Source organism: Pseudopodoces humilis, chromosome 19, assembly GCF_049639895.1.
Source record: "Pseudopodoces humilis isolate 2021_Gansu_Grassland_sample_001 chromosome 19, ASM4963989v1, whole genome shotgun sequence".
Taxonomy (NCBI): domain Eukaryota; kingdom Metazoa; phylum Chordata; class Aves; order Passeriformes; family Paridae; genus Pseudopodoces; species Pseudopodoces humilis.
In genome coordinates, this window is record NC_142218.1 from 5,535,212 (window position 1) to 5,551,564 (window position 16,353).

The 16,353-nt window shown below is 43.1% G+C and overlaps 1 protein-coding gene across 1 annotated transcript in view; it reads left to right on the forward strand.

The window, feature by feature from the left end:
- TOP1 (DNA topoisomerase I) overlaps positions 1–16,353 on the forward strand; it is a 66,305-nt gene that overhangs the window by 31,881 nt on the left and 18,071 nt on the right. The window contains exons 4-8 of the mRNA XM_088064594.1: positions 7,227–7,353; positions 7,890–7,948; positions 10,675–10,770; positions 13,282–13,357; positions 14,310–14,407. Coding sequence (XP_087920720.1) covers positions 7,227–7,353; positions 7,890–7,948; positions 10,675–10,770; positions 13,282–13,357; positions 14,310–14,407 — 456 coding nt within the window. The remainder of the gene's footprint in view (positions 1–7,226; positions 7,354–7,889; positions 7,949–10,674; positions 10,771–13,281; positions 13,358–14,309; positions 14,408–16,353) is intronic.

Consider the following 16,353-nt stretch of genomic DNA (forward strand, 5'->3'; position numbering starts at 1 on the left):
ACAGGGTTGGGGGGGTTTCAGTGGTTTTTACCCATATGAAAAAAAATTTAAAGCATTTGATAAGAGGCTGTAAATTAATCCTTTGGGAAAGTTTATCTCAGATTTATTGAATTGCATGTAAATCTTTACAGAATCCATTCTGTATTTCAGAAAAGCTGCTGTGTTACTGCAAAAACTGTGCTGTATCTTTGGTAGCTATCAAAAGAGGTTGAATGGTGCTTTAGCAGAAATCGAAGCCATTGTTTTCTGGGAGACTTGGATTGGTACCTCTGTGACATTTTATCTGTGGTGTGTGAAGAGCCCCTGATTGCATTCTGAGAAGCACAGTGCACACTGGGCACAGTTAAGAGCAGTGTGTGGTTGTGTTTGAAGCAGATCGTTTTTGTGTCTGTCTATAATAGTTTGACAGTTTCATTTCCTGTCCTGTACTTAAAAAAGGCTTTTAAAATAAAACCTGCATCAAGAAGACAGAACAGCTCCAATGCAGGAGAATAAATGTTTCCTGTATCCAGACTTTGAAGGATCTAAACTGCCAAGATAAGTCTCCGAAATAACTAAAATAGGCAATTTTGATTTCATATGACAGAAGTGTGTGGAGTGATATGTAGAACTTCTTAATTTTGGTTCTTGCTTTCCTCCTCTCCCACTCACAAGATGACACTTTTGTGTCTTAACCACTCATTTACAGCTGTAGTAAACTGGGAGAGAACATTTGTGTTCCTCAGACCTCCCCGTCACCCCTCAAGGAAAGAAAATGCAAAGCCCACTTAAGAATAGTCTGTATCAAAGAATAAATCCACATCACTATCCAGCAAAGTGTGGTTTTTTGCTCATTTTCTCAGCATTTTACTTCTTGGTCTCCAAACAAAAATCAAATACACATCCATTAAATATAAATGTCAGTGGTTATAAAAATAAAATGAAACAAATCCCATGTGGCAATAGGTTTCTGATCTGTGGGAGTTGAGTGTTTCAGACAAGTAGAATAAAATAATGGAAATAACAGGTCCTTTGAAGCCAGGGCTTGTTAGGGAGCAGGTTGGAAGTGTTGGCAGTAACAGGTGTGTCTGTGCCAGGTGTCCTGGGCTCTCTGCAGGGAGAGTGGGATGCCAGGAGCCTGAGGAGGGCAGGGCTGGCTGTGACAGGGATGGGACGGAGAGGCTGCTCTGCAGCGCTGAGCCGTGCTGTCAGCCTGACAAGCACCGCAGCCACAGGAAGAAAATCTTCTGTCAGATTGCATATTTCCTCCATTTACTAAATCTCTTGTGATCACAGCTTGGGATGAAGCAAGGCACAGAACACAAAAGGGATTCGCAGACCTGATCTTCACTGGCATCTTCTAATTTTACGGTTTTACTAGGAAAAACACAGATTCCAGGCATTTGCTAGCCATGGATGAAGATAAATTTCAGTTCAGATGTCTTGCACACCTCCTCTGGCTTATTATGTGATCCTGATCTGCTTGGAATGGTGTGTTTTGGGGGCAAGAAGAGACAGGGGTGCCCAATGTAGGGGTAAAGGCAATTTTTAAAAAAGACTTCACACCTGCTGTTTGCTAGCACGGTGTGGAGTTCTACCCCATTTTAGTGCACAGCTCACCTTGAACAGTTTTCTAATATGATACTGCTTTCCAATAGTGAAAATTTTTGCTTTTTATTTAGTAGTCTACTTAATTCTCACATGTCTGTAGAAAGCATGTGCTAAGTATCATCCTCATTTCAATGTGTGAATATTGTTCTTATTTCTAAAATCTTTATCAGCTGTTGATTAGTCCAGCTTTTTTATCTTGTTCCTCTTGCTGAAGGCTTGATCTGTTATCTATGAAAAGACTTTTCACCACTGGGATGAGTGGTTTCAGGTTGTTTTATTGCATTGCCAGAAACCCAGCAAAACCTTTGGGGCTTACATATTTATTACCTGTAATATTCCACATGATAACCCTCTAACAGCATAATATCCTGCGAGCCAGCTGAAAACCTGTCCTTCCCTGGGGTGCTGCTGCTTTGGAAGTGTTCCCTGCACAGGCAGCTCCCCCTGGGTGTGCATTAGCCTGGATGTGATCACAGGTTTCCATTAATACTGTATTGCATCAAATGAGACACGGGCTGTGTCACCTGTGCCCTGTCCCCATCGTGTTTTTAGGCTGCACTGAAATCACAACTCCCTGTTATTTTACGCTTCAGTTGTGCTGCGGCAGCTCCCGAGTAGGCACAGCTCCGATGGCAACCAGCTCTGGCACTCGCTAGTAGCAGATTCCCTGCCACGAGCTAATTACAGCAGAGAGAGGAAATAAGAGACACTTTAGATAAAGCATCCTTCCCAGCTTGTGGTTTTGAAGCTGGAATGGAAAGGGCCTGGGAAGGGATTATTAACGTACATAAATGGCACCTGAAGAATGCAGTGTTAAATTACTGTGAAGCTGTTGCAGTTTGAAGGAGGAAGCTGTGATCTGCACATCTGCTGTTCTTTGGAAACACTTTCCACTTGTGACTTTCCCATGTGATCTCGGCCTGAGCAGCTGCTGCCAGGTGCCTGGGCTCCCTTCCTCTCCCTCTCTCTCTCCTGCAGGCATCTTCATTGGGAAATACATCCATGCTTACAAGGGAAATCACTTCTCCTGATGCATTTTCTACTTCTTGTGCCTCGGCCTCAGATCTCCACAGCCTTTGGATGTCCTTGTTTACAGTAAAACTGTAAATGGAAGACAGTAAGCAAGCTGGCACAAAGAATGGAGTGCTTCAGATGTGTGTACTCACCTGGCCTTTGTCTGAACTAAGCCAGTAGTACCATGATACACCTGTAGATGATGTAATCCCTTGTTCAGCCTGTGTTAATGTGATCTCCCGCTGCACTTGGTTTCCTTAAAAACCACAAACGGTGCAGGTTTGTCAGCATTAAACACCTTCAAGAGGCGTAACTCTGAGTTCTGTGGCAGTGATGCAACTGCAGTGGTCTGGCTGAGAAGGAAGACCTTACTTTGTCAGCAGGGCTGGGTACGAGCAATTGCTATGATCCAGTTGTCCTGTTTTCAGGCTAGCTTCCCCTGGAGCTTCCCTCTATCTTAGGGGGGTTTTGCTGTCCTACTTCCATGACTCCAAGCTGGCTTGTTGGCAGAGAGGTATGTGCAGAAAAGGTAACAAAGGATTCACAGTGCTCTGAACAATGTATTCAAGATAAAATTAGCAGTGTGCATGTGATCTTGAGACCATTTTGCTTGGCTTCTTTAAAGGAAAGTGATTTTTTTTTTCACAGTTTTGAATTGACCAGGAAGATAGACTTCTGATCTTTAAATTGTTCCCAGTCCCTCCTAATAATAGCTTTGGGATTGTCTGAAATAGCTTTCTGATAGAAGGCTGAAACTCCATCTTCAGGGAAGGATGGCATCCTGTTGCCTTCTCTTTTCTTTTGAGATTAGTATGGTGGTTAAATTGTGTTCCCTGTAGGCTCACATGTGTATCTGAGCCAAATGAAAGACCACAGCAGCTCAGCTTGACTGCAGTTAATATGCAAGCAACTTACTTTGCTTTGGGAGAAGAAAAGGAGTTCTTCTAAGGATTGTTGCTTGAGGCTTTTGTTATCGGATCATTTCCAAGGGAGCTTTTCTGGGAGATGGAGATTTCCATCCCTCCAAGAGAAGAGGGGCACAAACCTTCCTTGATGCACATGTCAAAAGTTTTGTGCTGAGCTGTTGAAGAGCTGTAGTCCAGTGTCTGGAAACACATAGGGCTGGCAAGCAGGCTACTTACAAACAAGGAAAAGAAATTTATGCTCTCTTTTAACATTGGAGTGAAAAGTACACAATATCAGGTTTTTATCTAGGGAATTCCTTCCAGCCACCAGGAGCAGCAGCAAGCAGGACCTCGGGGCCAAGCCACCAGTGCTGATCTTTGGAAAATGAAGCTGCAGAGTGAAACTGGAGACAGAGTTTCCTGAGGTTATCTGAGCCCACATTGCTTGGGTGAGAAATTTACTGCTCATTGCAGAGCAAAGGGGAAGGATAGTCTTATGATAAAAATATTAAATTAAGACTGAGTCAGGAAGCCAGACTTCTTGATTCTGGCTCTGATGCTGAAAAATCTGGGAAAGTACGCTGAAAAATTTAGATGAGATTGCGTGACAGCTTTTCAATGCTGGCCACTTACTCTCTTTCAAGAGAGATGTCACTTGAGCTTCTACTTAAACAAGCCTAAGTTTTTAGAGGTTTTAGCACTTTTTTTTATTCCAGCTGGTAGTCTGTAAGCATTCAGCACACACAAATATTGTCTCTGCCTCTCTAGGCCAATGGGATGATGTTTCTGTTTCAGTCTTAGCTTTGCAGATCTAGATTGTTATCCATTAGTTTGCTTTTAATCATGCTTTTTGTACATCCCAGGGCTCTTCCAGTCACATACTGAAAGCTCTAGTGTTTTTGGCTGCTAGTGAGATTGAGGATGGTGCTTTGGAAAATCAAATGTTTCTCATTTTTTGTTTTTTGGGTTCTTTTTCACTATTCCAAACTCCAGAGTAACAGCCACTGCCATGAACTTTACCTCAGAGCACTAATTGCAGTGGTTGCAGTGTGTACCACGCTGTAATGATACAAATTAATGTCTGAGTAAAACAGGTTATTTCAGGTAGGATTTAAATATCAAATAAGAACAAGAAAGAGTCAGAAAATAAACACAAGTAGACTCGGAAAGAACAAGATGGGTCTGAGTCTTGTGTGTGTTTGTTATGATTTTTTTTTTGTATGTTAGAATTGTGGAACCACAGAATGGTTTGGGTTGAAAGGGACCTTAAGGCTCATTTCATTCCATGCCTTCCACCAGACCAGGTTATCCAAGCTGTGTCCAGCCTGGCCTTGAATACAGGGATGGAGCATCCACAACTTGGATTGATATAGGGAGATTGAATATTGATTATTGATACTGAATGTTGTTATGAGTATTGGTTTAAATATATGAAGGTTCAGATACCTCTTAAATTGTCAACCTTAAATCTTTGGCAAATGGGGTACCTGGCATAGAGATACCAGTGCAAGATATTAAGTCAGAGTTTCCAGACCCTCCTGAGTTTAAAAATTGTTAGTAATGTGTGAGGTTTTTGCTTTCAGATAGTCAATGAATCTGATTGGACCAGTGGAAAATGAAGTAGGTGTCTTGATCTTGGAATACTGATGAGTAAACAGGGTACAGAAGCTGGGATGAGAGATCTGAGCAGGAGCAGCAGGCATGTCGTGGATTTCCAGGATCCAGTGTCAGGATGTTCCGTGTCTGTACTCTCATGTCCTGAGCACACTGTACAAACATGATCTGCTGGGTAAGAATAGTCTGCAGTTGTTGAGTCTGCTCACAGGCAACATGTGGTGCTGTGTGTCTAACTACAAGCATTCCTAGAGCGCCTGGTGCCTTTTGATGTTCAGATAGGCCTTCATTGCTTTGTATGAAGAGGTTGCTAGAGAGTTAAAATGAAACTGGTTTCTCTTGCTGCTGATCTCTTAGTGTCACACAGTATGTGAATATGCTGATTTCCTTCAGAGATGCATTTTCATGCTTTAGCTGCTTGAGCTTGGATGGCTGGTGTGTGTTTATTGAATTTATTCAATGTATATTTATTGGAGTGTTATTACTCAAGCTACTCTGGGCTTGAATTATTTAGATCTTAAGCAGGTTCACATGCATTTGTCTATACTGGTGTCTGCAGTTGTAAGCTGGGTGGTGTGGCTTGGTGTGTTTTTGACTTTGATTGCCTTGCTCCTAATCACACCCAGACTGTGGGAACTGGTTAATGTGCTGCTCGCTCTCTGTAGCCATCAACCTTTATGCAATCTGTTTCTGTGACAGAAAGAAGGCTCAAAGAATCTGTAATTTTTCAAAATGATGCTCTTTCCCAGTATTCCTGGCTTGGTTTTTGGAGTTGTGTTCAGCCAGATTGGTTTGGGCTTGCACCTGAGTGTTGAAATAACTGAAATAAGGAAAGTGCCTTTTTCTAGTGAAGCTTTGTGTAGTGCATTTTGTAATCATAAGGAGCACAGCATGTCCCAGAGAACAGCAGTGATGAGAGTCAAGTGCTGAGAAGGGAGAGTGTGAACAGCCAGCATGAGGAAAGCAGCTTGGTTGGTGCCTATCATGCTGATTTACACCATGCCTTTGACTTGCTAAAGCCCTGGGTGACCTCACAGAGTCCACACAACCTTATAAGTGTGTATTGAAGGCCTGTAGAATTGCCAGGCTTGTTGCTTGGCTTCCACACCATTACTGCTAATCCTTGTGGCCAGTTCTTGATGTTTCTATTCTGAGTCTCCTGAGAGTATTGCCTCACTTTTGGCTTCAAGGTTTGTCATTCCATGAGAAACCTAATTTTCATTTGAAAATAGGCATGTATCCTCCTAGTGGATAAGAAAAACTTGAAAATATGATACAAATTTATCCTAATGTCTCAGAAATCAGAAGTGGGTAGAAAGAGAATAATAAAGGTTGATTTTCTTCTCCTCGTATGCATTTTCTTGTGTTCTGACTAAAGATTCTAGGTAACTAAACTCTAAGTGCTGTTATTCATAACACCAGAGTAGTCACAGACCAGGCTCTCACTTGGAAACACCTTTGTTGGGTTCTTGCCCCACAGGATGGGGCTGTTTCAGCAGAGCTGGGCTGGCTCTGGTGGAATCAACAGCTCCAGCTGGGGACTGCAGCATTATTCCTGCCTTTTCTGTTTGACTTTGCATAAACACAAGGACATCACATATCCTGTTTGCTCTGGTTTTCCCATCTGTTTGGGAATAATAGAGATCAGCGGTTTTCTCTTTAAGTTCCAGAGATGAGAGCTGCTACAATGACAAACTGTTGTCTGAGCAAAAGCTGACATGGGCATTGACGGGGCTGGCGGCTCTGTTCCAGTGACCTTTTATGTGGACTAGGAAAAAGAGGAAAAGCAGAGACAGTGGGAATTCATCCTAAAGTGTTGAGCTTTAAGTGTAGCAGCTGTGGATTTCCTCAGCAATCCAGGCTGATGGGTTCCCTGAAGTGGAGGCTTGGCAAGTGGGATTTTGTGGTATCCCTCCTGTTCTTCTTCCTCCTGAGGAGAATGGGTCATGCCTGACAGGAGACTGTGGGGGATCTTCCTGTTAAGGTGATCCCTTATTTTTTAGGGTTTGTAATCATCAAAACCTGTGACTCTTTACCACTGGAAATTGTATTAGTCAAATCTCCTTGTGTTCTCCTCTGCAAACACACTCTCTTGTCTTGCAGTGAGCACAAAGATTCCTCGGAAAAGAAACACAAAGACAAGGAGAAAACCAAACACAAAGATGGCAGCTCAGAGAAACACAAAGACAAACACAAAGATAAAGACAAGGAGAAGAGAAAGGAAGAGAAGGTGGGTGTCTCCTGTGGGAGAGACAAAAGGATGGGTCTGTCTTATAGTACTGAATAGTACAAACTCAGTGGGTTAGATGTAGCTTGTACTTCCAAGCCTTTATAAGCTTGGAGAGAATTATCCCCATGCTAACCCAGACACTTTGTGGAGTGTTAGGTATAAACTCATAAGGGCTTTATCTGCAGGTATGTGAATACAAACAGTTCCACTGTGGAGCTGTGTCCACTGGCTCCACATTTTCTCCCATTACATTTCACTTTGCCAAGCCTGGGTTCAGAGACAGGGGAGAAAAATCAGTCATATCACATTCAGTCCATGCAAAAACAAACTATATACTTAATTCCAATTTGCTGAGGAAATTGGAGGGCCAAAAAGTACTGAATTGACTTAAGACTTGGAGAAGATACTGCCTTTCTGTCATGTAGGTCACTAAAGACTACAGGGGATGGAGATAGTCACAGTTCCTTCTGCAAGTTAAATACTTCGTGTTGTATGTTGGAAAATGCTAATCAGCTCCTACTTTTTATGTTTTTCAGATGAAGTCATCTTCTAGTGATATAAAAATAAAGAAGGAAAAGGAAAATGGTTTCTCCAGGTAAGAAAATCAGGTCTATGATTTGGAAAAAGCAGCAGTTTGATTTTCATGGGTGGTCAATGTTTGAATCCTCTCACTTGGTCTTGAGAAAAAATTGGGGCACTCTTAAGCTCTTCAGAAGATACATTCTTCTCAATTATGAGAATGGGTAGATCTGTGTACTCAGTAACTGGAGATGGGAACTGTTGAGTACCTGGTGTCTGCCTGCACATGCTGGGTTTGTCTAAGTATTCAGGAGCTGGATTCTGCTGAGGACAGATTGAACTATGGGAACCTTGGTAGCTGGATTTGAAAGAACCTCTGTTGTAAAATTGGAAGTTGAACCCTGCAGACAGTCTGCTGGAGACGGGACCCAGTAAAGCAAGTCCAGATTGCCTCTGTGTGTCTCTCCTGTATTGTGACTGCAGCCTGAAGCCTTTGCAGAGGACTGACAACAGCGGCGTGTAAAATCAGAAGTACCTTCAGGAAATACATAGATATCCTACTCTAGTACTAATTTCTGCTTATAACAGAACCTCCTGGACTTGAGTGTTGTATCAGTCATTGCTAAGTAGTCTTATTAAAAACCTGAAGTGAGCAATTGATAGAAGAGTACTTTTTGTTAATAGTCAACCAAGATCTCTTGTGACTTGTTGTTTAGTCCAGCCATTGATTATTTTTAAGGTGCTAAATCCAGTCCACCAACTTACTGAAGGTGTGTGGTTTGGTGGATGCATGCATCCATTTCTGTTAGTCAAGAACAGCACTTGGTTCATGAATTCTTTCACTTTATGAGTCTACTTAAAAATCAAAACGAACAAAATCTTTCCAATCTCGCCACGTTATGTGGATACAGAGAGGTTGGGAAGAAGGCACCTGCCTGGCTCGTGCCTTTTAGGTATTGTTTGTTTTGAATGTGCCCTTTTGACATGAGTTTTTCCATCTGTTTCGTTTCCCTGCTCTTACTTAAAAATGCAGAGGAAGGAGTCAGGCTTGGCGCAGGGCAGAGGCGCCATCTCCAGGCCCTTTGGGGAATACTCTGGAAGTAGAAAGCGGTGATGGTCAGGTGTTTGATGGTGTAGCAGACAGTTAATAACTGTCTCTAGCCTCTGCTGTTCAGCAGAATTGCATGAAGTGCTAATCTCACCAGAGATGTTGGATGCTCTTATATCAAGATAACCAAATCCTCTTTAGGTCCAAGAGCATTTTTTCATGTGTTTGAGAAAAGCCCGGAGGAGCCATCGCATTCGTGCCTTCTTCAGGGCCCAAGTGCTGGTTAAGAGTAAAGTAATTATTTTCTTTTTTCTTTTTTTTTTTTCCCTGCTGAAATATTCTTTTACAAGTTCTGCAGAAAAAAAAAGTCCTCACTCAGATGGTTTTGATTTTCTTCCTTAGGACTTGGTACAATGAGCAGCGTTACAGTCTTGGAAACAATGCAAGTCAAGGTTCAGCTTGGCCGTACAGCTCCTTTCTTTTCACAGTCTCACACGTTATTTCTTCCATTACAAAACATTGTGAAATATTTCAGTGTTAAAACAGATAAAATTCCTGGTGACTTTACACACTGTAGTTCTGCATTTCTGCCTGAAAGGAAGAATATATTAAGTGGGACAATTACCCTTTTTTTTTCTGTAGGTGTTTTGCAACTGTCTCTGTGCTGCAGACTTGTGTCTTAGTCAATTCCAGGCCATGCAACAGAAATGGCTTCATAGAGCAGCTTGTTTGTATCTCCCCTGAGCTGCATCTTCCAGCACTGCAGTGGTTTTAGAGCTGTGAAGGAGCAAACTGCTTGTTCTGCTTCATGGACACACTGCCAGCTAACATGAGACTCCCTGATGTCTCCTGCTGACTGTGGTCTACAAAGCTGAATGCTGCTTATTTTAACTCCTACTTCATCTGAATGTAAAATCTGCATGTTGGCTTGGAAACTGAGTCAATTTGATAAAGAAAATGTTGGTGGGACATGAATAAGGAAGCCCAAGATGGTACTAAGTGCTTCAAAATGTCATTTTGGACTCTTTGAGTCATCTTTTTCTTTATGAAGATCAGTGAAATGCTTCTCTGAAATCTAGAAATAATAAGTTTGTCTAACAGAATAGTCTCACTCTTTTTTTCTTATTGCTAATGTCTTGGGATGTTATGGCTAAAAACATTGAGCCTAACTTTGTGGTCTGTTGAAAGAGACAGGATTGTTTGCTTCCTGCAGTTTGGACAGTGAAAAGAGACTGATCTGTTTAACTTTGCCAAATCTTTGTTTCCTTTTCTGGTTTTCATATGCCTCAGTATTTAGTTGGCAAAATATTCCAGGGAATAGCTTTCAAATCTTTGTTGATAATCTTTTTCTCTCTTAGAAGCCTCAATAAGAATATTGAGTTGAAACTAAATAACATCCTGCATTTGACTCCACACGGACATTTCAGTTTTTAAGTGTATTTGAAAGTGCTGGAAGCTACAGTTGTTTTTACTCAAAACCTCAGAGAAACAAAACAAACTTTAAGCTGTTGAAATTGAACTTGGTGTTGCTTGAGAAATGGCAAATGCTTAGACTTTGAATTGCTCTCCTTACACAGTCTGTGGGTATTCAGAAGATGACACATCTCAAGGCTTTGGAGTCTTGTGATGGCAGCACATTCTGTGGAAGACGTGCCCAGTTTGCAGATGATTATTTCTTAAAACTCATCTGTTGCTGGTTTCCAAGAAACTTCTTCTTTGAAAGTAGAACTGTGTTTCTTTGCTTCTTCTTGTAGTCCGCCACGTATTAAAGATGAACCAGATGATGATGGGTTTTATGCATCTCCTAAAGAGGACTCCAAGCCCCTGAAGAGACCTCGAGAGGATGATGAGTAAGTAGCTTGGGTGCTGGTGACTTGGATGTTTGCCTTTAATTTTAAAAGGAGAACATTGAGGTAGCAGGTGGAATTCCAAGTGATCAGCACAGACTTCTTGAGATGGGTACTGGAGGTCTGAGCCCAGACTCCTTATGTTGAGTGGGGCAGGGATAGCATTTGTGCTGTGCAAGGCAAAATGTCATTACCTGCCTCTACAGATGGTGCTGTGAAATGTTGCAGAACTAGTAAATAAAAAAGAAAAACCCCAGAAGGCAGGTAAAGACTAATGAAGACTATAAAACAGAAACGTGAGCACGTGAGGCATTAACGTAGCTAAGTAGCTGCAGTGGTTTCTGTTGGGCAAGGAAATGACTGCACAGGAGGCAGAAAATGCACTGTCAGCCTGTTTGGAGGCAGAGGGAGGTTTGCCTGCACTGCCTGGCGTGGTTTGCCTGGAGTCTCAATGTGTCATAAGCTATGCTGAGGGTTGTTGTCTCAAAGAGCAACACCCATGGTGTTTGCCTGACACAGAACCCACTGAAATACAAGCTCAGCTCCATCTCACTGTGATCTGCCGCTGTGCCCATCCAGCTCTTCAGGTAGCCTGGCCTTACCAGCAGTCAGGAGTCAAAGGGTTGGAAGGGTTTCACCATGGTGGCACTCCATTCCTACATGTCTCAGTTTCCAAGAGACATGGGTGGGACATCTTTTCTTTTGTGTAATCACTTGCTGCCTTCTGCTAGGTTTGTATGACCCCCTCTCATATCTGTAGTGGAAAGATTAAAAATTGGGGTGTTTCCATACGTTAGGGAGTGTTTTGTGTTTTATAGATCTCAGGAGTAATGACAGTAAGGTTGAGTGCCTATGGATGAGCATTGAGGGGAAGGCTGGTGAGGCAGATATCCTGCTGGAAGCCTTGTTCCAGACCACCCAACCACAATGAAGAGGTGGATGAACTACGCTGTGAGTGGCTGGCTGATGTTTAACCATTGCCAGCCCTGGTTCTTGTGGGAGACTTTAACCTGCCAGATACCTACTGGAAACTCAGCACAGCAGAGAGGAGGCAGGCTGGGAGGTTCCTGGAGTGTGTGGAAAAGAACTTTCTGTCTCAGCTGGTAAGGACAGCTGTGGCCTTCCAGGGGTACTACCCTGATGGACCTGCTGTTTACACACAGAAGGGCAGGTGGGAGATGTGGTGGTTGGAAGCTGTCGTGGGCATAACAGTCAGGAAATTATGGATTTTTCAATACTTGGTGAAGGAGGGGTGTCAACAAACCCTCTACCCTGGACTTCCAAAAGGATGCTGATTCAGAGTGTCCCTTGGGAAGCAGCTCTTAGAAACAAAGGGGCCCAGGAAGGCTGGACATACTTTAAGAAAGAAATCTTGAAGGCACAGGAGCAGCCTGTGCTGCTGTGCTGGAAAGTGCCCAGCAGAAGAGGCCCTGGGCATGGTGGTCAAGAGCAGCTGAACATGAGCCCAGGTGGCCAAGAAGGCCAGTGGCACCTGGCCTATATCAGGAATAGTGTGGCCAGCAGGACCAGGGAGGTGATTCTGCCCCTTTACTGGGCACAGGTGAGGGGCACCTCAACTTCTGGGCCTCTCAATTCAGGAGGGACATTGAGGTGTGGGAGCAAGCCCAGAAGAAGGCAGTGGAGCTTGAGAAGGGTCTGGAGCACAAGTCTGATGAGGAGTGGTTGGGGGGGCTCAGCCTGGAGAAGAGAAAGCTCAGGGACCTTATCACTTTCCAGAATTCCCTGACAGGAGGATGCAGCCAGGTAGGGGTTGGGTTTTGCTCCCAGGAAACAAGGGGTAGGACAAGAGGACATGGCCTTCAGCTGCACCAGGGGGAGGTTTAGGTTGAGCATTGGGAGGAATTTCTTCACAGAAAGGGTGATTAGACATTGGAATGGGCTGCTCAGAGAGGTGGTGGAATCACCTTCCCTGGAGGTGTTTAAGGAAAGACTGGAAGTGGCACTTAGTGTCCTGGTCTGGTTGACAAGGTGCTGTTGAGTCATAGGTTGCACTGGATGATGTCAGAGGTCTTTTCCAGCCTCACTGGAAACGAGGTTGTGTTTATGTAATTTGCCAGTACTCAATTTCACTATTGTTTGAACTAGTGGGGGGGTGGAAAAAGTGAGCCTGGTGGGCAAGATCCCAGACTGATGGCTGGAAAGAGAGTTGGGATAGAATATGCCAATAAGGTTTTACCCATTTTTCCCATCCCATGGAATCACTGCGTGGCTACTGATGCTTTTGAATCGTTTCTTCATCGAGGAAGGTGTTTGCTTCAGCAGTGAAATTTGTGGAGAGGTATTGATAGTAACATCTTGTCAGTTTTGTAGGCTGTTGTGCTGGATTGGGATTATTGAGTCTTCTGAGAGAGCAGGGTATAAATTATATTCTTTAGAAATTAAAAATGCCAGCTATGCTGCAAGTTTGTGCACACAAACTTTGTACGTCTATGATTTCTCTTTATTTGTACTGGAAAATGGATCACTTTCATCAGCAAGTCTTTTTGTTCTTAGTGCTGACTACAAACCCAAGAAAATCAAAACAGAAGACATAAAGAAAGCAAAGAAAAGGAAACAAGAGGAAGAAGAGGTAATGTGACAGACAGGTTTATTTTTATGATAAAGAAGAGCCAGGCTATTTGGTGTGGGATTATGCAGAGCAGGGGGAATCTGATTTTGTCTGGAACAGCTGTGTGTGATAGATCCACACTTAGGGTGCAGATACCAACTCATCTGAACTATAATGTATAAAAGGTCAGGGAAACTTTCTTTCCTACCCTTAAAACAATGGGTGAAGATGCCTTCAGGCCATGAACTTCCAGGCTGTTGCAAGCAATTCACAGTACTTCTGCTAAGGAGCTAGCAGGGGGCAGGGGAGCCTTGCTCATGACATGTGGTAATTGCACAGATGATGTGGCAGGGTTCAGAGGCAGGGGAGATGAAAAAGAGATTAGATGCTAGAAGGAAGCTTAATGCATTTAGATGGAGTCTAGGTGGAAATTTCTTTGGAGAGGGATTTGGAAAAGGTTAGCCATAATTTGAGACTGACAAACTACACATTTAGCAAAGACACCCTTGTGAGGCACATGGTGCAGCCACCTCCGAGCAACAGGGTTGATTCTTCCCTAAGGAAATGTCTCTAGGCTCAGCAAACACCAGGATAATCCTGGAAGCCACCTGACTGTGGTGGTTGTGCTCTGTAGCATTTGCCAGACCAGACACACCAGTGCAAGCCAGGGAGGAGGTTCTGTAAAAGAAGCAATTCCCTTCCCATGGCCCACACCTGCCCCTTACCAGGTCATAACTGGCTGTGTGCATTTAGCATGTCCCCAGTGTAAAATAAAAGAATGTGGCTGAAAACTTGAGTGGGACCATCAGCAGCCTTTGACTTAATGGCATGATCTAGGAGCACATTTATGTGGTGGAGCCATAGGAGTTTCAGCTCTTGTATACCCCAAGAGAGAATCTTTTACTTTTAACACATTTTCAGGGGAGGGGGAAACTCCATAGCTTGTTCTAACATATTCTTACTCATTTTGCAGGAGAGCAAAGCAAAGAAAGTCAAGAGCAAAGATAAGAAAGTCCCTGAAGCAGACAAAAGAAAGAAGCCGAAAAAAGAAGAGGAGCAAAAATGGAAATGGTAACTATATATAGTCAGTGCTGTAGGCTCCCTTCTGCACCTGGACTTGCCTGTACCTCCCATGCTGGCTGAATAAGCACATCTGGCTTTCTCTTCTGTTGATTCATGAGGATTTGTTCTGAATAATTGGCTTACTTTCTGGTAAGCTCTAAATAAATACCTCATTCACTGTGTTCATCCTCTGAAGTAAGAGTAATATCCCTAAAACAGGAAATAAGTGTTTTGTGGGGTTGTCTGGTTTGAGGTTTTTTTTCCCCCCATCTGTGTCATGTAGAGACTGCCTATACTGATCAGGTACCAATATACTTGTGCCCAGAAGCTGCTCTGTGCTGACACTCTTCAGAGCAGGGCGAAAGCTTGTAGGCTTGGGGGTGTCAGCAGGAGTATATTAATAGGTGCAAATGGATTAAGGAATATATATTAATGAGTGCAGACGTGTTAAGCAGTATTCTAGTAGAATTTACCTGTGTTACATAGAGATCCAGCATGAGTGAGAGTCTGCCTTTTCGTTCTAGCTGGGTGTCAGCTCAGAACTGCTCCTGCCTCTGGCACAGAAATGACACTTGATCAAGTGACCAGTTAGCTCAGCCTGCTTGACAAATGATTTCTGAAAATGAGTTTTAAATGAAAAACTTTCTGTCTTGCCCAGGATACTTAAGCAACGTCACTGAAGTTGTAGCCCCCAGTCTTACATTTTTTTAGAACCTTTTTTAAATAAGTCTGACCTTTGTGGTTCATTTGGAAGGCAGACCTGTGATGCATCAGTAGTGCACTGCGTAAGAAACCTGCTGGATTTTTTTTAACCCTCCATAGTAATTTAAGCTGTTATTTCTAGATTTGAGGGAGCTACCATTTGTGTGTTTTGAAGTTTTGGCCTTAGTACTTCCCTCATTTAGTGCACATGTATTTCTCAAAAGCATGTGTGTTCTCTCCATCTGTAATGTATTTTTATGACCTTCCAGGGAGGTTTCCTTGATCTTTCCTCAGATCATTTGTCTGTTTTTACTAGATGTGTAGAGTTGGGGAAAGTATTTCCAATCTTCTTCAATACTTTCAGCTTCAGTCCTGTACCCTTTATTGGCACTATCATTGATTCATCTTTAAAAAGAAAAACATCTTCTGTGTGTTTATAGTCTAGATTTTTTTCTTTGACTGTCACAACTTCCTCAGAACATCAGCACTTGCAAATCTTTTTCGTACTTGAATAATCCCTTAGAAACGTGGGTTTCCAGCCCCTCCCCAAAACTTCCCTTTTTCCTAAGCAATCCCCTTTTTTCTCAGATCCTTTGACAGTGTATTTTTAATGTGCTGTACCGTTACCAAACTACAGGGACATGAAGCAGTAGGAAGCTATGGAAGGTCTTTTTAAGCCTTAACGATCTGTTGTCTTTTTGGCTTTGTCTCAGCTCCCCTTACTGGTTCTGTCTAACTCAATATTTTGTCATTCCAGCTCTCTTTTATTGTGGGCTACATCCTTGAACAGCAGACCTTTACTGGAGAGCTGTGCTGTTCTCCCCTCACCTGCCTGGGCAGCACAGGCCCCTGTAGCAGTGTTAAGCTCTGCAGTTTGTGCTTACTGCTGAGGAAAAGTGCCTTGGAAAGCATGTTTTGCAGAATTTGGCATGAGGTAGCTGCATCCTTCTGCTGATGTTCCTGTCATCCATCTGCAGCTTTGTGTATCGTGTCTTTGCTGGACGAGGTTTCATCTGCACTTCACTTGTTTTTCTTAAGGGCATTTTATGTTCCATCTGAGTCGATTTTCTGAGCGTCTGATACCTTTTTTTGGCTGCTTCCTCAAGTGCTTGCTGCCTTGAGCATTTTCATCCTCACTTGTGTGAGTGCTTGATGCAGACATCCCCAAGGCACTGGCCTCATTCATCACTGAGCAGAGCTCTTGCAGAGGTCATTTTCACGCCCCATCTGCGTGTGAAGAATGTGATCCAGAG